The 25,678-nt window shown below is 39.2% G+C and overlaps 1 protein-coding gene across 1 annotated transcript in view; it reads right to left on the reverse strand.

Moving 5' to 3' along the window:
* LOC106497456 (VPS10 domain-containing receptor SorCS1) overlaps nt 1–25,678 on the reverse strand; it is a 309,481-nt gene that overhangs the window by 164,292 nt on the left and 119,511 nt on the right. The window contains exon 3 of the mRNA XM_067299556.1: nt 12,890–12,989. Within this exon, the coding sequence (XP_067155657.1) occupies nt 12,890–12,989 (100 nt within the window). The remainder of the gene's footprint in view (nt 1–12,889; nt 12,990–25,678) is intronic.

Genomic DNA, 25,678 nt, shown 5'->3' on the forward strand with positions numbered 1-25,678 from the left:
GCTGTCCAAACATGCAGAAAAACTTTGACTTCCAAAGAAGTTAACTTCTAAACAGGATAGAAGAGCCTTGGCTTGATGCAGAAGGATGAGTCACAATTATAAGATACTAAGTTTTCAGGACTGCATAACATTCATAAAACAGCTGTAAACCCATTGTCATGCTTCAAACCTATTATTAAGGAACTATCTCCAGTGGATTGTCTTCAGTAGAAAGCTATGTCCAGAGTAGATAACGTGCTTAAGGAGTAGAGTTCACAGAAAGTGTTGAACAATACAGCAGTCAGACAAGGAGAGCCCAGAGTGTGCTCATAGTTAAATCCTACCTTCCTCTAGGACATATTCTGGCTGCAAAGACAAAATAATGTTCAAACTTCATGAAATTTGCAGTGCAAGGGACCCCTAAAACAGGGAACGGTGATTTCTTATCTGGTCTGCTTAGGACACACCTCCTAATTCTGGAGCAAGATAAGCCATCAGAAATGAGGCAGTTTCTGTTGTTAACTGTAGTTCCACGGAGAATACATGCCACTGCCTTCTGTCCATATCTCTGGTCTGCTTGTACTCAGCTGAATAGCGCCCATGTATCTAAACTGCAAATTTGAAAAAACTTACAATTATTGATGCAAGGTCATAAGCTACTCATCATTCAGCAGAAGAGGGAAAAACCCGAGAAATGCCTGCACACAGGGAGTTTGGGATACAGGGACCAGATTAGTGTTTATTCTCATGTTCCTTTGGGCATATTCCTGAAGATTTTCCTCCCAAGTGACTAAGGAGTGAAGCTTCTTGCTGCATCTAATTGCTCAGTTATCCTAAATTATTTAACCAAAGTACTTATAAAATTCTTCCCTTCTTTTTCCTTTATCATTTTTTGTCTACTGAATTCCTTTCCAGCTCTCGTTATTTCCATTTATTTCACTCCCTCCTTTGATGAAGAAATCAGGTATATGGGATTGGGACCATGAAGGGTTTTTTTGTGTGTACACAGAGGCATACACAGGCCTAAATACACTTGCATAGAGAAGAATTCACAATGTTTTGCTATATTTAAACTGTTCAGGGCAAATTTTTAACAGCCAAAGGCTCAAAGTGATTAAGAATGTATTTTAAATAGCATTATTAAATTCCATGTATTTCAGTGGGATTTATCTTGGTAAATCTTAAAGGCTTTAAAAGTTGAAACATTTCAACACAAAATGATTTTAACTTTTCACCTCAAAAACATTTTTCAGTTAATCTCTTCAGGACAGAAAAGCCTTGGATGACCTGAGCAGAAAAAAAGAGGTTTGAATATGAATAAATGCCTTCAATCAGTGTGAAATTTTTCTGTCTCTAGACAGCAAAATCCATTATTCATAATGCTCTATATACAATACAACACTTTGTAAATTTCATTCTTTTTTGTCAAATAACGTGTTAATTTAAACTTTTCTTGCCTTTTGACAAATCAGCTCCAGTCTTTTAACTACACTCACAGTTTAAGAAACCGCACCAAAACAGTGTGTTGGCTCACAATCTTATGGGAACAGCTGGCCACTTGCAAAATTTACTAGCAAATATTCTTCCCAAATCCTCACAAGTAGTGAAGATTAAAGAGAATTGGAAAACGTAGACAAAAACACTGTGAAGATAAAAGTATGCTGGCATGAACATTTACCATGGTCTCATTACCCTCCTGTGTCGATGAAAAAACATTTAAGAAACACTGGTCTAGGGCTTGATCCATGGTATCACACGGCAAGGACTCCTCCGATAACTCTTTATGAACCTAATTCGGACTACTCAGTTAACGTCAACCTGATTACACCACCCTCAGCAATTTGGTCTGTTGGACTGGATGTGATACAACTCTCTAAGATTACCAGCGCTTCTGATCAGCTGTAGCAGTGTCCCCTCCAAAGGAAAACTTCACAGGAGAGCATTCTCTGGGTCTGTCCGTATTTGTAGGAGATCCGTACCTGTGTAAAACTCAAGCCAAGGCACACAGAAGAGAAGTACGTGTTCCCAAGCCTTCCCTCCCAATCCTTCTATGCCTTTATTCTCCCAGACGTAGTAGGCATTGTATTCTCCCTGCTTCCCAAGTTTTATGCCATTCCTAAATGTTTTTACTCCTTTTTTGGTACTAATGAGGAAGAGGTGGAGAGGTGGGAATCAGAAGATTTAAGAGAACAATAAGGATTTAGAATAAAGTCGTGTGAAACAATCTGATCACAGTGCCTTATTTGCAGTAAGTTTTCACACCTGTATCTTCTGTTTTGTGTTATCTTGAACTCTTAAGATTTTTTCCTCCTCTGGCTCTGAGAAACTGCTCTCTGACCTTGTAACAAGAGAACTACCCCTTTCACATACTAGAACTAAAAGGAAAAAACTAATTTGCAGTTTTTGCAATCTTTTCCTCACCAGATGTTGAATTATTCCCATTTTCTCCAAGAAGCCTGGTTGTTCCTACAATGACCTCTTCACTCTTGATACGATATACATGAGCCCTCACTTGTTGGTCTCTGTTTCTCAAGTTACCTGCCTACAAGTCTCAAATTACATATTTTCTTACCAGTCAGACAACTTTCTAATTCATTCCATTAATATTTGCCATCAGTCCCCTACCTCTGTATTCACCAATCAGAAGCTTCTTAACCAAGAATATTTTTCTTTAATTTCTACATGTTTTTCTCCTTGTACTCCAAGTACGGCTAGACAGAAGGCATAATACTCAAGTATCCTGTCATTTAATCATTCAATTCTTCATAATAACACCCCTACACTATACATGGGGTGAGCAAGTGCAACCTGCAGGTGCACGTGCACTAAAGATTTACCCTGTCCGCTAATTAACGGATAGTACAAACAGCTTTACTGCAGGCCTGGCAAGGGCAGGCTGAGTTCAGAGTTCCCATGAGAAATATCCACGAATTTATTATTTTTTAGGTTTTCAGTTCCAAACTTCAACACATACCAGCCATCGCATGGCTATGCCATAGTACTGTGGTATCTTCTCCTTTAGGTCCAACTTCTGAAGTTGTACAGTAACAAGACATTTTCAGCATTTCACTGCTAAACAAACACGTCCCTACTACAACACAGCACTGAAATGGTATAAAAGTGAGATCTATGTATCTAATGTCTCAAAATCCACAAGGTAAATGAAAACAACTTTGACGTACAGATTTTTAATCCAACTTTATGAGACCCTGAACACGATGATTTTCAACTGCTTGGGCCTAGTTTTTCATAGGAAAAATATCAATATTATGGCAACCACCTTTTGTTTTAATCAGCATCTCTTACTTACACAAATGGATGGATCGACAGTTTGACAATAAAGTAGCTCTGGACTTTAGTTAGACACATTCTTTCACTACCATCAATCTCAACTGCCCATATCTGGGCTGTAACTAACAATGCATCATTTCTTTGCTCTCTAAGCTCCCGGCGTATATCCTCCCTTGCCAAAGGGGATCTCATTTGTTCCAGATTATTTGGCAAACCTCTGAGGAATAAAAAAGTGATGAGAGAACTGAAGGACATAAAGCAGATTATCTTGCAGAAATTTAACTGTCCAGTTTGTAGAAAACACAGTTTCCCTAGTGAAATAGGTCAGAATGGAAATAACAGATTTGAAAACCTCCTTGGTTTGGGTGAATCCTAGATCTAAAACTGAATTCCATGGCTACTTCTTCCCTGTCATCACTTTCAACATTCAGCGTGTGTCCTTGGAGACTTCTGTGATATACAAGGGTATACTGTAGTACTACTTTGAGTGGGAAAATGTCAGAACTGCCACTATTTTTGATAGCTTTACAAGAGCAGCAGTGGAATAAATGGGCTTTGATTTCACTTCATATCCAAGAAGAGATATGGATGCAGAATAATGGCAAGGGCTTTGAGTTTAATGGCTATAGTGAGGGCTGTCATATATTATAGGCATGAATCAGAAAGTTTGGTAGTGAATGCTTCCAGACACGCATCAAAAGTCAGAATATTCCCTTTGAAAGATAGGACTCTGCCTTCACTTTGTTAACATGGATCAAGTTGCTTGTTAAATATTGGTTTCCTATGAGCTCAGTATTAAAGACTAACAATACAGGGCCAGCTCTTCAGCCACTGTCACTTTACAAAGCTTCATGGACTCCAGTGAAACTCTACTGATTTGCAGCTGCTTCAGATCACATCCAAAAGGTATGAGCAGCAATTTACTTTTTTAAACTGAGAATAAAAAAATTGGGCTTTATCCTTGTTTTCATAAATGCTTTCAACTTTTATAGTTCCTGCTTTAACAACAATCCATCTCCAATGTTTAAAAAACATTTATCAAAAAGCATGCACACAATTAATTAAGGAAAGGGGGAGAACCTCAAAATCAATCTTCTGAGATGGAAATCAGGTCTATTCTCAGTCTGCAGTAAGCCTCTGGTGCACAGGTAGAAACATTAGTTTTGAATATAAAGACATTCCAAGTAGAAGTGAAATTTGTACCATATGCATTATCAGATGGGTATAAGACTGAGTTTCCACAAAAATATCTTAGTTGGATGAGCTTCATTGAAAATAACAGTATTACGGCAGCTTGTAACCGCAGTAGATTTACTCCATCACCCTTTCTGAACTGCAGAATATGAAAAACTTCTTAATTTGGGAGTGAGACATTTTCTTGCAGGTAGTGACCTGCTACATTTCTATAGTGTTAGTTTGTTAGAAACCAGTTGCACTGTCCCTGCAGTCCACGATCATAATTCTGACCCCAGTAAAAGTTCAGGACTCCAGGTCTCCTTCTGATCAAGAGATAAAATCTTAAGCCAAAACTGTGAATGAAAGAGATTTAGACAGCTGTCCTCGGAGAAAAGATCAAGTGAGGAAGAATCTCAATGTCGGAGAAAACCATTTGAAAGGAATAAATATTCCTATCTACCCCGAACAGTCAATCAGATCAATGGAATGATCATCATCAGTAGAATGATAAAAACAACCAATCCCTCCACTCTGACACCTTCCCTCCAAAATGCTCTCTCTGAAGGAAAGGATGAGGCTATCAAAAATCATTATCCATGGTCATAGCCTCGGAGATATTTGAGTAAATTCAGGGGGCTTCTTCACATATGCTTCTGTTTTATGGGGTTTATTCTACACAGTTTTCATTTGATGCAGCTTCTGTTTCAACCTGCAAAACTCTTTTCAGCACAAGGTGGTTCCTCCCCTTCAAAAGGTAAGAAGAGGCCTTCCTTAAAAACCTCCTTGAAATCTCCTGGGCACTAAGTCATTAAAAAAAAAAAATGTTTACATCCGTGAGACAATGCATTTTAGGTCTCTTATGACTGTCTCTTTGAAGGCTGCACTCATAGCCTGCAGCTAACATGGACCTTTCCTTCCAACTGAAAAGAGGAGAGCAACAGAATAATCAATTTTATCATTGCAAGAGCAGAATGCAAGAGTACTTTGGGCTACTGGCATGACCTATTGACCGCAGACCCTAGGTCTCCCAATGTGCCTAATTTGCTAAGGATGCAATCCCATGACAGCCACAGGATTTGGCTCAGTCTGCAGTGAGGCGTGCTTTGACCTCTGCCAGGCTCCAGCTCAACCTCTCTGAAATAAACTGATAGTCTTCACACTAAGATTTATTAAGGCCTACAAGGAGACCACCACTGGAAAGAACTGGTTTTCCTCGAATGCAGAATCCAGAGCTGCCATCACATCAGACTTCCAAAAGCCTCCATGGTGAGACAGGTCAGAGACAAGATTTTGAGTAGTGATCCCAATCTAATTTCAGCAACTGAGGGTAACAGCTTCTAAAGAAATACTGTTCATCTCTATAGACAATGATGCTTCCCCCAAATCTCAGGGGAGCAGAATTCAGCTGGGTACAGAAGAAGTATAAAGCATGTTTAATCCTTTACACAACTGTGCAGTTTACATTCCAAAATCAGAACTTCTCTAAAGCAAATGAACTTCTCTAAAGCAAATGAACCCCTCTAATACCACAGGAAACAAATTAGCACTGAAACGTTCCCATACAAGTTAACACGGGTTAATTTTGTCCTGTCTTGATTGAAAGATAAAAACATTTACCTTTTTTTTTTTTTTCCTTTTCATGCTAGAAAGAAGGCTGGGCCCCCATTCCTTTCATTTCAAACTCATTAATAGAAATGAATTTGAAGTAGTTAGGGATCTAGCCAGCATCGAAACCCATGCAATTATATTTACAATAAATACCCGTTATCTTGGAGTTCCATACACAGCAGGACAGCGCTTAACATGCTGTGATAAAGGTGCTAGTCGCAACCACTAAATATGAAAAAAGAGGAAGGCATCTATAATCTATTCATCTTTAGAGAGAGAAAAAAGAGGACACTGTACTTGAGCAGCAATTAAAATCCAAACAGTTGGAGGAATAAAGGGAAAATTCAAGGCAGGCCTGCAGAAAGAAACGGGGAGAGAAAAACAAAAAAAAACTTAACACAAAAATTCAGACCAATAGGAAATAAAATCTGATGAGATGCACCTGTCCTATTAATAGCATAAAAGTGGCTGGCATATACTGTCACCCAGCATTTTATTAACTAACTGGAAATACACAGATACAAGGGGTTCTGAAACTACAAAGGAAGGGGCTGCAGAAATTGGCTCTTTGCAAAGAACACAGTGTGCTGTGTACAAGGATACCGTGTCTAAATTAGCCAGCAGGGGTTTTTGAGTCAAAGAAAAACTCTAGCTAACCAATTGTAAAGTCCCCACCATCACCCAACCACCTACTTTTCATTTCCATAGGTCTACAATTTTTCCATGCAATGCTAAAGAAGAACCTATCTGAAAGGATTTCATAAAGATGTAAAACTTTAGCGTGTGCAAGTTTGCATGAAACTGAATGCCAAAATATTGCAAAAGAAGGGATTTTCAAGATCTCAGCCGGGATTTCTTTTTTATTTTACTTTAACCTATCTCTGCCTTATTCCCAAGCACTCTTTCTTCAGGTGGACACCTTTAAATCAATTTACTTCCCCTCACAAAAGACTGTATGCATCTATCAAACAACCAGTGCTGACACACATAAGCCCAGGGATCTATTGCACATCAGGGATTTTCTCTTGTGGAGACCGGTTGACAAAAACTCAAACAGGCTCTATGTCTTTGGAAAGATTCATGTGCTAAGGTGTTTTTTCCCCTAGTCTGTATCATCAGTCATACAGCCCGATAGTACAATAACTCAGTGAGATGAGAGAACACTAATAAACAGGTCTTCCACATCTCTTATTATCAGGGTTTATACATGGCTATAATACTATATTACCATTTTCTGTAATTTCCTGAAGAAAAGCTGTAATTCAGAACAGTACCAAGCAACAGCAATAGATCAGCAGTTTAAACTGTTAATAATGGCTTTCTCATCTTTATTTCCAGAATACCTTTTTGTAATACAACATTACTTGCAATGTCTGGGTAACGGATTTAGTTTTGCTGAGTAAAGAGACAAGAATTGGAATATGGAAGCTTTTAGAAGAAAATTGGCATTCATAGACAGTAGGAAGCTCTGCAAATCCTGTATATTTATACTTTTTTTTCTAGAAAGAGCAAATAAATTGTAGCAAATAATTTATTCAATGCATGTTGCTGTTAATTCTTTTCCAGAAAGTGAAAATCATCAGAAATTCATGAACAAATCTATTAATTATTTGAATAAATCCAATTACATGCATTCTACAGTTCATTGTTCCAACTGCACTGCTTTGCAAGGAACAGACAAGATTACGTACACGATATACTTGGTTTCCTCATTGGAAGAAGCCAGTCTTGACTGAAGCAAAGCTCAGCTGTTACCTTCTGTTTCCATGGGACTATTACTAAAAGTTAAGCATGTGCTAAAAGGATTTATTTTTTTATTAAGGCGGCGGCTGCAAGTGCTTACTGTTAATATATGCCAACCCCATTACTGAAACACTGTTGTAACAAGGTCTCTTGTCCAATAACTTTAAGATAAAAACACGCCATTTCTTTTCCACTATTGGAGAAGCCTTTGTTTCTCCACTAAGGAAAACCTTGTGGAACAGAGAACATTGAAGGCTGAGGGTGCAGCAAGAGAAAAATCACTTACCATGTATAACAAATATTTAGGGAAAATGCTGTTAGCATTTGCTCAGTATTAACAGCAGCAGTGCATAAACCCTTCTCACACAGAGTGCAAGGTTTATAAAATTCATAGATTCTAGAGAAGTAGAGACTTACAAGGAAAAAAAAAAACAACCAGTGCCTGCAGCTCCCAACCTGGCCCACAAGATGCTACTTTTAGAATAACCAGGACTTCTCACAGCATTATCAGGATTTTAGAGGGTGGGGGGAAAAAAAGAAAAAAAGGCAGGCTCTCGAGATCCATGTTAAAATGTTCTTGGTGGCAGAATTTGTAAATATTTTTCCCTTCTGCTTTCCATTCCACAGCATATATGATAAAGACCCCGAGTTTCTAATATTTTTGCTTTCTCTGGGAAAGAATTTTTTAATGTGGAAATATCACACATCTCTATACTCTTCCCCATGCTCTCTTAACCATAGGGGACAAGCTGTATGCTTAAACAAATATTGGAAGAACAGCCTGATGCTATACTGAAACACACAGCATAAGCAGGACATCCAAATGTTCTCCTTGCTGGCCTAATTTTGCTCCTGCTGAAATAAGTTTTGGAAAATTCAATCTTAGACCTTTACTAAGGTCGTCTCATGCCAGGTGCTGCAGCTTTCCTCTGGCGCAGTCCCATACTGACTGGAGGCCAACTTTAGTGAAGTCTAGTGCCAGAACAGGCAGTTCCACCCTTCCACCTGAAAGATTTTGCCTTTTGTCCGTTTGTTTTTTTGAGTTGGAAAGGGATTAGTTTGCAGGCAGATTAGTCCCTGATCCAGCTCACCAGATGGCTACCCAAGCAATAGCAGCAGTACGAGGGAGGGAAGAAGAAGGTGCAGCCAGAGGTGGGGAAGGATTTTCAGAGCCAGCCTGCACCTAAGTTGGCTTATTTGCAAAACCCACAGCTTCCACTTCGGTTTCTCTGCGCCACAATAGCTACGGGTTCATACAGATTCCGCCCGGCTAAAACCCATCTCTAAGACAACAATAGCGTTTTGCTAGAGAACAGTATTATTATTCTCTGACAAACATCAGGCATGATTATATAGTAAACCCTCCGCACTGTAATTTCTGTGCCACAAGATGAATCTTTCAGACCTCAAATCTGAAGGACATTTGAGTGATCTGTTAATTTCATTCTTTTGCTTCTAGTGAAAAGCTTCATATCTTCTTTGTGCGCCAGCTGCAGTCTCCACCATCTCTCCACTTACACTCATCATACTATCAATTCTGTTTTCTACCTTGTTTGGCAACCAAATCCAAGCAATACTATAACTCTTAATTGGAAGATGAGGATGGTCCAGAAGCATTTTATTTCTCCAGTAATTTTCAGGCTGACATCAGGCTTCGGAATAAAAAGCTTTGGTTCGCTTTGGCATTATACTTTCAGTTTCTCAGGGTCTCTGCTGTAACTTCTCTTTACTATGAATATGTGATTGTGATTTGGCCTGAGAAATAGTTCCTGCCCTGAACACAGTGGGGAGGGTGACGGTACAAGATTGCCATGGTTCTCCAGACCCTCATCCCAGCTCTTGCCCTCCCTACACGCACATAACAAAACAGGAGATCTGGATACTCAAGGGGTGGGGTTTGGGGTAAAGATTATCTTATAAAAGGCAGAATATCCAGCAACTGTAACACGAGATAAATGGCCCCAGTATTGTGACACGCACAGCAATATAGTTCCCTTCACCAGAGAAACAGAACCTTTATATTGAAAAGAACCGCATGCGGTCACTCTATTATCATATTCCCTTCCAGAGCATGGCAAATTGGACGTCATGAAATAAAGACATCTCCAAATTCCCTAGCCATTTGTGCAAATCCTACCCTGAGATTGCATGACAGAAGCTGCTACAGGCAGATGCAGCCATGGAGGGAAAAGCACTATATGGCCTTGAACTGTATAAATGTCCTGTTATTCCACATTCCTTTTTTTCCCCTCAAAGATACTGCTTAAATTTCAAAGGACACCTGAGCTGTAAGAATTTAGTTAAATGCGACCTTTCTCTATGTATAAAATACATATTTTGGCACAAAAATAAATAAATCATGACAGGAAGCAATGGTGGCCAAATATACTGCAATGTCAACTTTATTGATTTTCTGACCATTGCAGAGACCTTTACTGTCCTGTTTTGAAATCAGATTTTCAAAAGGCGATGGAAATCCTCATATCCGGAACTAAGTTTTCCTTTTGCGTACATTTATCAATAAAATCTCTATATTAAGTAGCTGAGGTCACTTCTTTGCTTTCTTAATCCTTTTATCAGAGAAGTCATCCATAACCCTTTTCTAAAACCCTGTATTCAGTTTCAGTCTATTGAACTTTTGTGGGTTTTGACCCTTCAGAGGTAACTTAAGTTTGCAAAAATGCAAGCAGCAATAAATTAGGTCTAGAAACTTTGTTGGAAAGGATGTGATTTGAATTGTAGGCATAGGAAATTATCAAAGGTACCCTTTGAGACTATTGTTAATGATTAGAAGTTACAACAGCAGAGCCAGGTGGGGTTTCTTCTTGTGTTTTTTTTCTTTGGCAGGGGAAGGAAGGAGGAAGGTTGTTTTTAAGTTAAAAAGGTTGTTACTTTGGGAAAAGGGAGCTATAGTTAACAAGAATTACATCCCACTATAACAAGTGAAGTAGTAGAGAGATGCTTCGTAAATACATAAGATAGAAAAGAGAGAGAGAGATTTAGCTTTCTTAATGCTCAAAAGTGAAAAAGGGGGTTATCTTCATTAACTAAATAAGGTGTGCTACAAGGAGGATATGATAGCTAGAAACAACTCTTTGAGGAAAAACTCCAGAAAATTGTTTAACTTGTCTCTCATTTTTCTATTTCTGTGACCCTGTGACTTGCTCTAATACCATCAAGTGACTAGTGAGAAACAAATGCAGCAAAACAGCAAGCTGCTAACTGGGGACCAATATAGCCTGACTTTTATCAGGAGACTTGAGCACTTTATTTTTTTATTTTTATTTTTATTTAACAATCAAGACTTCATTCACCTCTCCACGCCTCAGCCTTTTTCCAGGCTTGCATAATCATAGCAATTTAGGTAGGTATGAGGAACCAGTCAGCTGGCATTAAAACAGTGGCAGCCAATTTCTTCTTTTTCTGATGCTCTTCCAGCAAAAACCAAATTCGTCAAAATAGGGAAGCACTGTAATACCATAGCTACAAACCATTAAATTATAATATGACTAAGAGAGCATTTGATACATGTCTCATTAGGACCATATGAAGCAGCTGCCTGTTGTTGCAAGGAAGTGAAATAAATGATGCCAAAAGTCACTCTGGTTTTACATTCCAGTGTTTGCAAAATATCAGAAGGAAAAAAGTCCTTGAACATCACCAAAAGGTTGGCTGGCTATGAACACATTGTTTGCAGACTCAGGGAGGAATCAGTTGCATCCTGCCACGTGTCTAAACCTCAGCTGGTGGTATTGACTCCTTTTACAGACAACTGGGAAAAAAGCAGGTGACTAAGACATGATTTGTCTCATCTTAAGGTCAACTTCTTAATAGGTCTAATGATTCATGCCTAGAAGTGCTCGTTTCTTTTGTTAAGAGTTAAACATGAATTACAACAGAATAAAGATAAGCATTGTCCTCTCTGGTTAGAACAGGTCCTTCTTCCTTTCACAGTCTATCTTAAAGAATACTTAAGTACTTCAGTGTAATGAAAACAGCATCAATAGTAACCCCATCCAGATATACAGTTTCCTTTGGAGGTCAGTCTTCACTAGCATTTTCTATTGATGCCATCCAGTTCTGCCTGGACCACTCAAACATCTATCCCCTGCGACAGAAAGCAGAGAGAGAGGCCACTAACCTAGCCAGATTCACATGCCCCCAGTAGAGGAAAGGGCTGAACTTGGGCCTTCCACACACTGAGTGGGCACTGTAATCTCCCAACTAATGAGTCAAGAGGAGGAGGAGGTCAACACTACTTTATTTAATCTTGCTTTGATTTTTTCATTCCTTTTTTTTTTGGGGGGGGGGGACCAACATATTGGAAAATCTGAAATGAAATCATCAGTAATTTCTGGATGACTTAAACTACTTTTTAGTGTCCACATCAAAACATCAGTAGTAATAATTGCCTACCACTAAACAAGACAGTTAAATCCTTTCTTAATTGAGCATGTGAGTCTTTAAACAAGATCACTTTTACAAGCATGTCCATGTGTAACAATATAAGTCTTTATCATCATCAAGAACTGTGCTTCAACTCTTATTACATACCTCCACATTACAAAAATATAGTCGAAATATATGTGAAAGAAGGCATCAACTACCTTTTAGGAACATGTCAGCACTCTAAATTCTTGGTAAACTGTTACTCAGCAGTGTGCTCTCATGATTAAAACCTTCTGGGCTTTGGAAGGCATTTTGTTAAATCCTGTTCAGTTCATTATTGAGAACACTTAAAAGACAAATAATGTCACATACAATCTGGCTGCTGTAGATGCATTTCTATTAATGAGTCTCTCTTCCTTTCAAACAGCAAAATCATCACCAGCCAAAAGGTAAGCAAATGATCAGATGCATGATACCTATTATGCCTATCATTTCATGGCCATCTTTTGCTAACATATATCCTCAAAAGTAGACTTATGGGTGGTGCAAACCAGCTTATATTTTGGTGAAGTGACACATTTCTTGAAGAAGAGAAATTTTCTCACTCTCTTAAATAGCAACAGATATTGAAGAAATGGACAGAAATGACCAGGACAGAAGTCCAATCATAAAGTCAAAACAAGTCAGCTACGTTATCACTTACCTTACGTTTGTTTGTCGGACAAACATACAAGTAGCTCAAAATAGTCTTCAGGCCAACTTTATCATTCAGTTTTTCATATGTTGTCCCATAATCTGTTGACCTATAATTCAAAGAGAGATTTCATAAGTACAAACACTTAATCACAAAAGCACAAGTCACTTTGCTGCTCTTCAATGTAAGTCAAGTTTTACATAGCAGAATGGCTCTCTGGAGCTTTTTGAATGATTCATGTGGTATATAATGATACTTAATTATATACACACAGCATCATGTGAGTGATTATCGTTTGCATTTAAATTAGATTAGGAAAAATTAAACCAGCATCTTCCCAAAGCACTTTAAAATAAACATGTACAATAAGAAATGTTAAATTCTGCATGTAGGAGATGATTATAACGATTGTCATAAATATAAAATAGCAGACAGCAAGGGGCTAAAGTTATCATTTCATTGTATACTCCAAGCTTAGACTAAATTTTTGTAAAGATATCAAGTCTTTTCTCAGCATATCCCATTGTAACTGCTTCAGCTGAATCCATTTTTCTGTGAAAAACATGGATGTCCTTGTGAAAACCTAACTACATGAGCATTACAATTTATATGGCTTTGTCACATGGACCAGCAGACTGCATGGACAAATATGGTTTTGTCTTGCTTGAACACCACCATTCAGTAGAGAAAATACATTTCTGATATCAGCATTACCTGTAGAGACACTGACTACATGTCTTCAGGAGTAACAAAAAAAGAGAACAAACAAGACTGTATAAAGTTCCCATAACATCTATTCTAACACTTGACTGGAATTGAGATCAATTATCAGCAGAGGTTTTCTCATTAAACAGCTCGTTTGCCTGAATTATGTACCAATAACTAGGGGATTTAGATAATAGCACAACTGGTATCCATACATTCCAGAAAAATGACATCTATCTGGGCAAAAGAAACATTTGGAAGCATAACATATACTTCCAGATAATAAAACTCTACCTTGCCATTAAAATGTACAAACAGGTCAATAAGGAACTTTCCTTGTGAGCAGTAGTACAAATTTTCCTTCTGCTAATCACTGCAAAGCTTACTCATTCCAAAGCTATCCATAGGTAGCCATAATTTCCAGGTTCTGTCCTTCTACCTAGGAAACGACTGCCAAATCCAGAGAGGCATTTAGGGCACTGAACATATACCAAAATTCCCTTTTTTTTGAATTAGGATTTTGGATCAGGTTCCACACCTACAGACGACTACATTCACGTCATAGTTTCCGCGATTTCAGATCTTGCAGTCAGCACATGAACAAACAACAACAAAGCTTATTTTTTCACCCCTTAAAATGGATTACATCAAAATGTCATTTTGGATTAAAGTTGAGTCATTCTATTCAGGAACTTTATCAAAACAAATGCAGGTGCCTGTGCTGGTTGTATAATTGCTGGCCTACAGATCCAGACGCCGGCTTTTTCCTTCCCCTCTCCAACAAACACATGCCTGTGCGTATATGACCTTTGTTGGTTAGAACGTGAATACCAAATTCTTACTTACTCATTGATCTTTCCCTTTATAAGGTCATCTCTCTCGGAAGCACACAAACTAACTGAGCTATTTCCTCAGTGGACTGAGAAGAAGGATACTGTTACAGTTATTTCTATTATTCAACGTTTCAGAGATGTTCCAGTGTTTAGGTGACGGGAGCCACACAGAGGGAGCTGAACATAGCCTTACCGAGGACTGCTAGTTCACTTTGGTTACCCTGGCCACCTCACCCCACTGCCTTCTCATAGTCAAGACTTGTATACACGTTTAGATTAGTATTTCTCTTACATTATGCATCAAAAAAAAATCCTTTAAGAAATTTAAGTCAACAAAGAAATGTAAAGAGTGTAAGGACTGAATCTGACCCATTGAGTTAGGAAAAAATATATTAATGAAGTAATGCAGCTTCTCTCTAACCATTGATACTGATTTCAAAATAGGAGCCTTCCAAAGGGGGTAAGAGTGATGAAAGTTTGACTCAAATTCTGTTATGAAGTTGTTAAAGAAAAGAACCCAGCACCCTCATCACAGCCAAACAGATGTTGCAAGCATACTGCAAATAATAATCTTAGTCAGAACTGCCAGCTACTTTTTACTTTAAATCTCTAGACAATTATTTTGCATTCACGGCTTTATTTACAGGTAATGTTATCTACAGATGGAAATGTGTGCTTCTGTCAACATCCATAAAAGCAACAGAAAGACTGGAAAGTTTGGAAAAACACGCAGATGAACAAATAAGCAAGTGATCAAAAGGAGCTACTGTTTGATCTTACTCTCATCACTGTGTTCTAAAGTACGAATAACCAGTCCTTTTACCTGCCCAGCTACAAGCTGCTGCTTCTCTCGCACCACTCTATAATTACCCTTAGTTTTAATAGGGGAATAAACGTTATACAACAGCAGATGGGAACACAGAAGTACTTTAACACAAGGAAATGGTTATAGATATACACAAGCACAGAGCAGTGGAAGGAAAGGATCATGTCAGATGAAATACTGAGTATACCTGAAGCCACCACTGGGATATAACCCAGGGGGTATCTCACCAATCTGGGTTCATCGTATTCCTATCACATATAAACAGGCATCGGTTGGCAGGCTAGCTAATGAGCTCTTCATTTTTTTCTTATTAAATGGGTATATAAAGCAGCATGAGACTCCTATCTCCTGAAAACTTTACCAGCCCTTTGGTGATCCAGGAAGCCACCCTAACCTGGAAGTGTTTTAAAAGACACGTGAACCTCAGCAGGGTGCAGGTGGTAACGACAGCGTCGGATCACCAAATTCAAACCCAGTTATCGAAAGGGGAACAGATACGTGCCAACCCACAACTCCCACTCCGCGTGCGGCAGGCCGCTTCTCTGAAGCTCTGCAGAGAGCTCAGTTTTGGTGTGTCTGTACAAAATGCTTAGAGCAAGCAGCTATCCGGCTAAATCACCTGAAAGGACTAAACCCAGGACCTACAGAGCTGAAAACACAGACGTGAAACTCTGTGGCTTCTGAACCTTCTGCTGAAATGCCGCAGCTACTGAAATAACCATACGTAACCGAAAGAACAGTAAGTCTGTTTTATTAGGTCCTGGGTAGGCACACACATTGCGACGGTTTCTCAGACTGGTGTTTGGGGGTGGGGTTTTTTTGTTTTGTTTTTGAACATGTTTAAACAAACTCGTTTAAATTTGTTCCGTTTCAGCTTCAAAATCTTTAGGCTGATTTGTTTTGATTTGACTGGGAACAGTCACAGGCTAAATCCAAATAAGCCCACTTAAGTATGAAATAAAGGTCCACAGAGAGATCCGAGATCTGTGCCAGTCTAACTAAACATTCGAATTAAAAAAAAAAAGTATGTGTTAGCACATTGTGGGTGTTACTGAAATGCAGCTGATAAACAGTTAAAGTGTAATATTCACAAAGAGAGTATTTTGCCTCAATACTGATTTCACACCTGTTCCACCATCTTAGTTGTAATTACTTCCATTAAATCAATCCCAAATTTTACCAGTAACTGTTCGGAATCAAATCCCCTACTTTGTGTGTAAATCATACTGTTTTCTGCTAACGCCCAAGATAAACATCTTAATTATTACCAGTTCATTTGACAGTATTAAAAAAGCCAAAATTGTGGGAGTGAAACTAAACTTTCCTGTGTAATAAATTAAAACAAAACTAGACTAAAAACATCTAGAATAACTTATATTTTGCAAACTGTCGGCAAGAACGTTGACATTTAAATAGCTTCATTATTATTCATTCACAAGGCTTTTCCCTCTCCTACCGTCAGGGTAAATGACATTTCTATTACTGTATTATAATAAACTTCTGCACATTTTAAATAAAGTCACTGAATTCCATTAGTCCACCTACTGTCATGAATATATCTCAATCCATTCCTACCAATATTTCAAAACTATAATAGGCAGTCTGAATCAACCAGTAACATGAACCCTATGGAAATGATCTTAAGAACTGCAGATTGAAATCCAGAGGACTGTCAGTTTGAATGTATAGATTAAATAAATTTTCTAGCAAGTTGCTTCTTACTCTCTTTTCTTACAAATTAAGGTTGTCTGTACTTATTTTACCTAAGCTGATGAAGACAAAAAAAATAAAATCAAACAATGCTTAAGGTTGGTCAAAGTTTTGTGGGTTTTTTTTTTTGCAAGAAGATCTTTCTGGAACACTCCCACGAGAAAAAAAACAAACATTATGTCTAGACTTTAAGCTATGCAATATCATCTCTTTTGCCTGTGAGAGTGCAGCCTTCTCGTCATAAAAGGCATATGTTAACACACACAAAATTCCTTGTTATAACTCATATTATTAAAAAGCAATAACTTTAATTGACACCAATTACGCTTTTTTGTTCTTTTGCTACCAGTTATGCCTAGTTTTCATACACTGACATGACTCATTTTTTTTTTTCCTAACGTGAAAAGACTGTCTTTCATATCATGTCCTCATTCTCCTTCCACAGTTTGAAGAGCTGCTCTACCTGCTCTCCACGCGGCAGTCAACCCCGGGAAGCAGGACCAGAAGCACCTGCAACGTGGTTAGGGAGCAGCGGAGCAGGGCCACCCGGCAGGATCAGGATTGGGGCAAACAGAGGGGCTCTTGCTTGCTTCTCCTGCACATGAATTCACCCCCAGCAAGAGTCAAATATTTTGAGCAAGAATCAGCAACGATTATTTGACCGTCTGTTCTAACGTCCTGCATAACTAGGTTTGCCATGTGGCAAATCTCACTGGCCAGCTGAGCACAAGATTTGCCAGTCACCATCACATTAATTTTTACGCGAGCAGATTTTTGGGTCGCTTGCAGAAGGCAGAACCATGGTGTGCCAGGCCGCACTTGCAAAAGGCTTTCACACCGAGTAAAATTTTGAATAAAGGAATAATTAAGATATTAAAAAAATGATCTTTCATGTCTTAACATGAAAAATACTGGAGCTGGTAATTCAGGAGCACATTTATATTCCTATGTCTGATGTTTCAAATATGTTTGTAAACTCTACTCTAAAAGTCTTGACACTTGCATTCTTTCTTTCTGGGGATCTCTCCAGGCTGAGGTGCTACTCCCACATCACTTAAATTGAAACTCTTTCCTTTGTGGTTTTATAGCCAACGACTAAAGTTTCCCATTGATTTTTGTCATTCCACCATGTTTCACAAAAGCTAATAATGTCAAAGTCTTCTTCCGCAGCTAACCAGTTAAGTTCAGATGTTTCTCCTATTAAGCCTTTCACAAGCCATTGACAGATGTCACTTTTTCCCCTTGGTGCCTGTTTTAACTCCTTCATGTGCAAACCCTGGTATTTTTCCAGAAGGTAATGCCTGATCTCAGTTTAGAATAGAGCTGATCCTGCCCCAACTTTTACCTCTGTAGAGAGTTACTCTTGTTTTACAAAGAATTACCTTGTCTCACCTGAATACCTCTTGCCACTGGCTGACCTTCTCACTAACTCTTTAAGTACTTCCCAGGGGCCCTGCCTGTTCCCAACGGGGAGACTGAGACATGTTGAGGGAAGTTGTGGTTCCACTTTGAAGAGGATCTGTAAGAGCGGATGTAAACCCTGAGAGAGCTGTGTCCTTGGACACCGCTTCCATGCAGCAAGCAGCCCGTGCCCCCATTTGTACATGTTTCTTCCCTGGTGTTGCTCTCTGAGCAGCTGCTGTTCCCCACCGCCGCACAGGTCCAGCTTAGCAGGGTAGAAACTTTGGGAAATTTTCCCTGCGGGCTTTTTAAGACAGAAGGCAGGCTTTTTATTTAAGACCTCTGTATCCCACTGAGCAGCCAGGTGCTCTCAGCACGGAAGCGGTTCTTGTCCTGGCCATACTGCCCCTGCCGAAGGCCTTTCTCCAGCAGGGACCAGCCCTATGGTGCCTTCAGGCCTTCCTGGCCTCCTCTTCCTCACTCGACTAATGAATCTTGGCCAATTTTTAGCTGTAGCTCATTTTAAGCTGTGACTAAGCTACAGTGAAGCTGGTTGAGAGTGTTTCTTTTGCCTTCAGAAGAGTTTGGTTCAAGGGGGCAGTTTTATCACGTGGCCTGACAGCAGCAAGAGCCCAAACAGTTAGTTAGTGCTTCTTTAAACATCTGTAACAGCACTGATCCTGTCACCACACTAAAACATTTCAAATTAAGCCTGACAGGTTGAAATGAACTTTTAAAGACATCTCCCGGGTAAAATTTTTTTTAAAAAAAAGGGATTTCAAAAACTCAAGGGACCCACATGGCGCTCTCGCTATGTGAACACATTTCATGATTTTTTTCCTCACGAGGCCCTCAGCAGGCTGGGAAGCACTACTGTTCCCACTTTATAGATGGGGGAACCTGCGGAGGAAAGTAGCTTCTTCATTGCAAGGAAGTCTGTGACAGGGCAAAATGCAAGTCCCCTCAGGCTCCAGGGACCTCCCACCCCGTCCTGACAGCATAAATTTTCTGGGGTTTCGCATGTATAAACATGCATTGAGGAGCCTTAATATAAACACCAAAATGAAGAAACACAAAGTTAAATATAGTTTAAATCCACATTTTAAAACAGATTTAAGCCTCCATTTTGAAAATGTCTTGCTTTGAGTTGTGACTGCAGTTTTTACTAGAAATAAAGTTACAAATTTTTGTATGACTTTACTGAAATGCATTTTTTCCCCCCCTTATGGAAAGGGTTTTCTCATCACAAAATAAAGTTTCCTACTTACAGAAATTGCTTGAAAGGCTTTTTGCCAGAGGGAAAAAATTTAAAAGCAATAATAGAAAACTCTAAAAATCAACATTTCTCTGCATAATAAGTTAAATTAATTCAATTTTCTTCTCCTTTTTAATCAACTTTTATTTGGAGTAATCTAAATGAGCAGAAATATACACTGTCAAATTCCTTGCAATTTTTGGCTTAATATATTTCACTTGATTATTGCTATAAATAATTTAAAGATGTGACAAGCAGGAAAAGAATCTCATGTTTTATTATCTAATACAGAATTATATATTAGATTGGATACTTATTCAAAATTTTACCTATAACAGCAAGAAAGGCAAGGGAGGAGGGGGAAGGGCGACAAAGAGGGCAAGGGGGTGTTATCTGCAAGTGACCCATTGAGTTATTTCCCCTGAAAATAATGGTTCAGGAAAGATGATTCAGGTTAATTTACCCTCACTGCTATTTCAGCTGGGAGTTAGTACTCAGATCAGCAACCCAAGTGGAGAATCTCTCTCCCTCTTTCTCAACAGGGTAGCTGTTTCTCATGACTGTATGATGTCTGAGGTAATGACCATCTATCCCTTTGGTAAAGGGCCTGCCAGAATCTGTAGCCACACGGCTAAATCTGTATCTGCCCAAGCAAGCTCTAGTCATGGATCATAGTTTCACAGCAGCCCACGCTCCTGTTGTCGTCTCAGCTGTGCAGAGCTGAGCACACGGGTGGGTTCCACCTGGAATGCTCTACACTGTCCTTATTACGAAGCAAAGTTTGATCCCTCTGTGAATTGCTAAAAGCTAATTTCACATCTATTCTGCTTAAGCACAATGTTCTTTGGTGGAGACCAACCACACCCATATTGTCTATGATAAGCAACCCTCAGAGCAAACTAATCCATGTGGCTCACCTGGCTGCCTCTTGGAGACACCTAGTAAATTCACTTGAAATGAAAGCCTCAGAAAGCCAGTTTGTGGTGTATATCATCTTGGCAAAGAGTAAAGTGGAGGAAAGCCAAAGTGGCAATGTGGATATATCTACCAGCCTCAGGTCTAGTGAAACATGTATCCTGTTGTACAATGTCTCTTCAGATCCTCACATGTCAGTGAACTAGCCACAGGGCAGCATAACTCATTTCAAAACTGTGTTTAACAATCCAGAGGCATCTTGTGCTTGCAAGCTGGGGCTTAAAGGGCTTTTTTTTTTTTTTTTTTTTGGCTTTTTTTCCCCCCCCTCTCTCCCTTTTCAAATACCAGATTCTGTTGCCACTTTTTAAACAGAAGTAACAGTCCATTGCGTTGTGGAGATCAGCTTTTTTTCCTTCAGGCTTCAGAGAAATTGCAGCACAAATGTTGGATTTCCAAAACAAAGAGCAAGATCAGATTCTTTAGTGAACAAAATGTCAAATTTGGATTAGATGGGAGTGAGTCACATTTTTTCACTTTGATTGCTTCTCTAATTTCACATGTCATCTGTCCTATCTCATTTGACCAATGATCCCCCTTTCACTGTACTGTACAATGATTTCTCCTGCCTTCAGGCTAAGGACAGAAGACACTGGCGCTTCATAAAATCCATACTCAGATGCTCCAATCTTCCTCTGCCTGCTGATCAGGAGTCAGATCCTGATCACTCCACCATATAAATCCAGACTATTTCCTATGGAGTTGCACCACTGTAAAACTGGAACCAGACAGGCAGCTTCAACAATCAACTCTCCCTGGCCTGGAAGCAGCTGCTTCCAAGAAATCAGAAGAATCTTTGCTGTCAGAATGCAAGACATGAAGATTTTTCTTTCAAGTGTACAATTTCCAACTTTTTGTACAAGAAATTACACACAGAGCCTTAATTGCAATAGCCTGAAGAAGATTTCTAGGCATTACTTGCAGAAACTGATTGTAAATCTAGGAATTGCTGTGGACCACAGCTACATTCAGGAGCCCCTTTCAAACAGCGCTGTGCTAAAAAGCCACTGCAGGGTTAGCTCTGGGAAAGGAGATGGGATGCCTAGGACAAAGGACTACACTGGTGGCAAAATAACTCTGGATTTACTGCCTTTTTGCCTGGCTACCAGTCCCCTAGAAAGTCAGACTGGTGCCACCCCTAGAGGCAAGGTGAGGCAGCTGTGGGAGGAACTGTAGTTTTCACCTCCGCAGTGCAAGCAGCAGCTGCGCCGCTGACTCTCCAGGGCTCTCCCTCAAATCTCCATCCCAGCTTCTCCTCTCCATGTGGCATGAAAGACCCATCCGCAGCCCCTCACTGATGGAAGCAGCAAAAGCCAAGAAGAGGGGAGGGGAGCTAGAAGTCATAATCACTTTAATTAGTCTAACTCAATGCCTAGTGCAAGCACCCAAAGTGAGAAAGAGAGAGAGTCATCGCAGGGAGACCTTAACTTGACCCTCTCCAGTAAAGGACTCAGGGATAGTATTGGTTGTGCTCTGGCTGAAACACTGGTGCAGTCTCTCCTGTTTTTCTACGAGCCATTTCATTTGGATGCAAGTGGAGAGGATCAGTAACTCTGTTTTATCATAGGCCAGATGACTGATTTTTTTTTTTGATTAATTTATATATACCAGAAGTTGATATACTATTTACACTTGTGCATCTGACTGTATATACTCCAAGCATTTTCTCCTTCCCTGTCAAAGTCTAGAGCACTGTTTTTCAACATTTTTCCATTTGCAGTCACAGCATTCTTTTTAACGAAGGAGCAGGCCCTGAAGCAGGGAATAGGAGTTCACTGGCAACAGACTTGCTGCTCCTTGTTACCTTAGGGAGATTATTTGGAGTTTTTTTCAGGATTTGTGGACTACAGGTAGAAGAGCATTAGCCCAGAAGCCCATTTGACTTGTTCCTTAAAACAAACTTGCAGGCTAGGATGCAAACTTCCACCCTTCCTTTATCAGCAACCTACAGAGCATCCTCCACTAGGTGCCAAGCAGCTCAGAATAAAGCCAGTCCCATGGGCCCAGCCTGACTCAAGGCCATAAGGTCATCAATACAAAATCCCATCTTAGCTATGATGGATATTAAATCAGACCCAAGTTGTTCTTCCTTACATTTTAATTAAAAGATGCTGTTTTAATTAAAAGAATCCTGACAGACTAATGATTTTCCTTGCCATTTGGTTTACACTGGGCACACTGACTCTTACTGCTAAGGTCCTGCTTATAAAGTGGTTCTCTGAGTGTTGCATCTTCCCATCTCCACCCCAGTCTGGCTGTAAATCACACAAATAGATAGGACTGTAGCCCAATAATCATCCAACTATTAGCTTTCTAATTGATGGTAATGGCCAAAATAAATTTCAGGCACCTCAATGAGTGGTTAACGGGTTTTGTCGCTTGGGGGAGGAGCAGCAGGAAGCTCTTCTGTTAATCAGTGAGATGAGACAATCTTACATGTCCTGCACTCCCCACCCCTATCATAACATTAAGTTGTAGCAGGATTGTTGCAAAGGTGATTGTTTCCAGGCCAAAAAAAAAAAAAACCCAAAAAACAAAGAAATCACAGCAGGCTGAACTCAGTTACAGCATTTGATATACTAGCTCAGAGCTATGTTTGCATCCATAGTCACGTTATCCAGACAACTATTTTAGCACATTTCTAATTAAGAGCAAGGAATTTTACTGTGTTATAAAAACACTGCAGGTCTTCTATGGCTTTTAGTAACATGCCTTGCAAAAGAGACTTCCCAGCTAACACCATCCAAGCATTTGCAACACATTATGCAATCCTAGCTCTATCAGGCCAGTACAAATCAATAGCTGAAAAGCTTAAAAAGCCCAGACAGCCTAAGACATTATTTTCAGAACCACTGTCCAAGGCTCTCAGCTGATATAATGAAGTAACTCCATTGACTCCTAAGGACCATTTTAAAACCAGCCTAGAGAGTGTCTTACACACATAAGTGTATATTAAAGCTAGTTGGAAGATGGAATCCCCTTCCATTGGGCAATTCTATCAGAGAAAATTCTGGTTTTATCCAGATTCAAACCATCACAGTTCTGAAATCGGGATAGAATAGAAATACAGGGGAAAAAAGATTAAGTCAAAAAAGAACATTTCAGAGTGTTTCATCCTACTAGTACCAGTGTTACCATGTATTCAACTGAATATTCTACAGCATAGTCTAGATTTCAGTCCAAAGGGGAAAAAAAATGCAAATAAAAAAGGAGAAAAATCAAAATGAAATACTTTGTTTCAAATCTCTTCAACATTTTCTCTCAAGATTTCATTTTTAAAATATTGCAAAAGATTTATCTGACTGATGCTGCATTTTCCAGATGAAAACTACTCCACTGGAAAGGTTTCAACCAGCTCTGAGTTCTAGTAGTGATCAGGCAGAGGTATTAGCTAGACTGTTACCCTACTCAACCACATAACCAAAAAAAAATAAAAAAATTGTTGCTGCTGGATTTAAAGGCTGTGCTAGTCTGAGCCTTGGGTTCTTTGCAATATCCATGTGAGATAAGATATGGAATACTGTACCCAAGAATCACTAATTACTGCTTTAAAGCATGCAAATACAGTTTTTTTTTGTTTTTTTTTTTTTAAATCATCTGAGTGATACAGCCATATGATTTCTGTGTCAGTTTCAAATAGTATGTACATCACCTATAGCCACAAAGCTCTTTTTCTTGGTTGGTAGGAGTATATTTATCACTACGTATCTCAAGGATCAGTAGGGTTATAAAGCTTGCTATTTATAGCTACTCTTAGGGTATCGAGCAAGTACCAGTAATTTGTTCCCTTGACATCTAACCTTAGGTCAACTCCAGTAGCAGAAGATGGATTTTTACAGGAAATGAAATGAAAGTACACAGCAGAAGATTAATACAATTTCCTAGGCCTAGGAGAATGCATGCTCCACATCACCCTGCAAAAAAATGGTCAGCAGCAATGTGCTCTGTATTAAGAGCAGAGAAAGATGTGGTCAAGGTGAGGTGTTCAAACAGTCTATTAGAGAACTGATTCACTGGCATTTGTGCGTGGAGGAAATGTGGGCTGATAGTCTAGAAATGAGCTCAGCTCTTCTGGTCCCTTGATTTTGAAAGTCATCTTTGAAAGTCAGTGCCTGCTACAGATAAAATGGTATCTTGCTTTTATGTTACTGGTAACTGATGAAATACAGCTAAAGCTGGGCTGTAAATTCCATATCAGAAACATCTTGTACAAGATGAAGCTACCATTTTGCTTGGCATTACAAAAACACATTCTTTAATTATTTTTTTCTGTCTGTGAGAAAATAAAAACTACAAATTGAAACATTTAAAAAGATTCCTTGATACTGAAATTCTGATTGATGGGTCATATCCCTCTATTACTCATAACTTGTACACAGGTGCCTCAAAAAATATAAAAGAAATTGGACCAAAAGATTTTTCCCCAAAGTCATCTATTTTAATTTATTTAAAATAAGAAAGGTCTTTCCAAAGCTGTGGGTGCCCAAAGACATTAAATTATACAATCCAGTCATTAAAATAATGCTTCCAATAGGAACTCAGCCTAAGAAATCCTTCTATCTTATCATAATAGACCTATTATCCTCAGCCATCACCAGCTCCCTTAAAGCAGGTGTATCTTTCAATGTGCTCAGAAAGGCAGCAAATTTCAGCTTCTCTAGCCTGCTAATAAGAGTGAATTCCTCAGTCACCAAAAGCCAGTTCTATTTAATTAGCAAACAAATACTAATTGCAATACAATGATAATTGGCAGTAACTTATCTTATGCAACCTTGAACAACTTCTACCAGATATCTTCTTTCTCAAATTGTGCAGAATGAGTATCTTTATGTCCCTAATGGCCTTTTCTGAAACATCACAGCAGCCCCCTTCTCTCCCTTTTTTACCCTCTCAGCTAAATCAGCATAAACTTAGAATAGATAAATTTAATGTGGTAGTGAGTCTAAAAACATCTAATCCCAATTAGTCCACTGTCTCAGCACCAAACACTGACTCCCCGCTTTGCCTGCCACCCACATCCAGCACCCTACCCCTAACCAATTCAGGATTCTTTCCTTTTAAGGAACAGCATCTGCCCCCTAAAAAATCCACTTCTC

This window comes from Apteryx mantelli, chromosome 7, assembly GCF_036417845.1.
Source record: "Apteryx mantelli isolate bAptMan1 chromosome 7, bAptMan1.hap1, whole genome shotgun sequence".
In the NCBI taxonomy this organism is placed as follows: Eukaryota; Metazoa; Chordata; class Aves; order Apterygiformes; family Apterygidae; genus Apteryx; species Apteryx mantelli.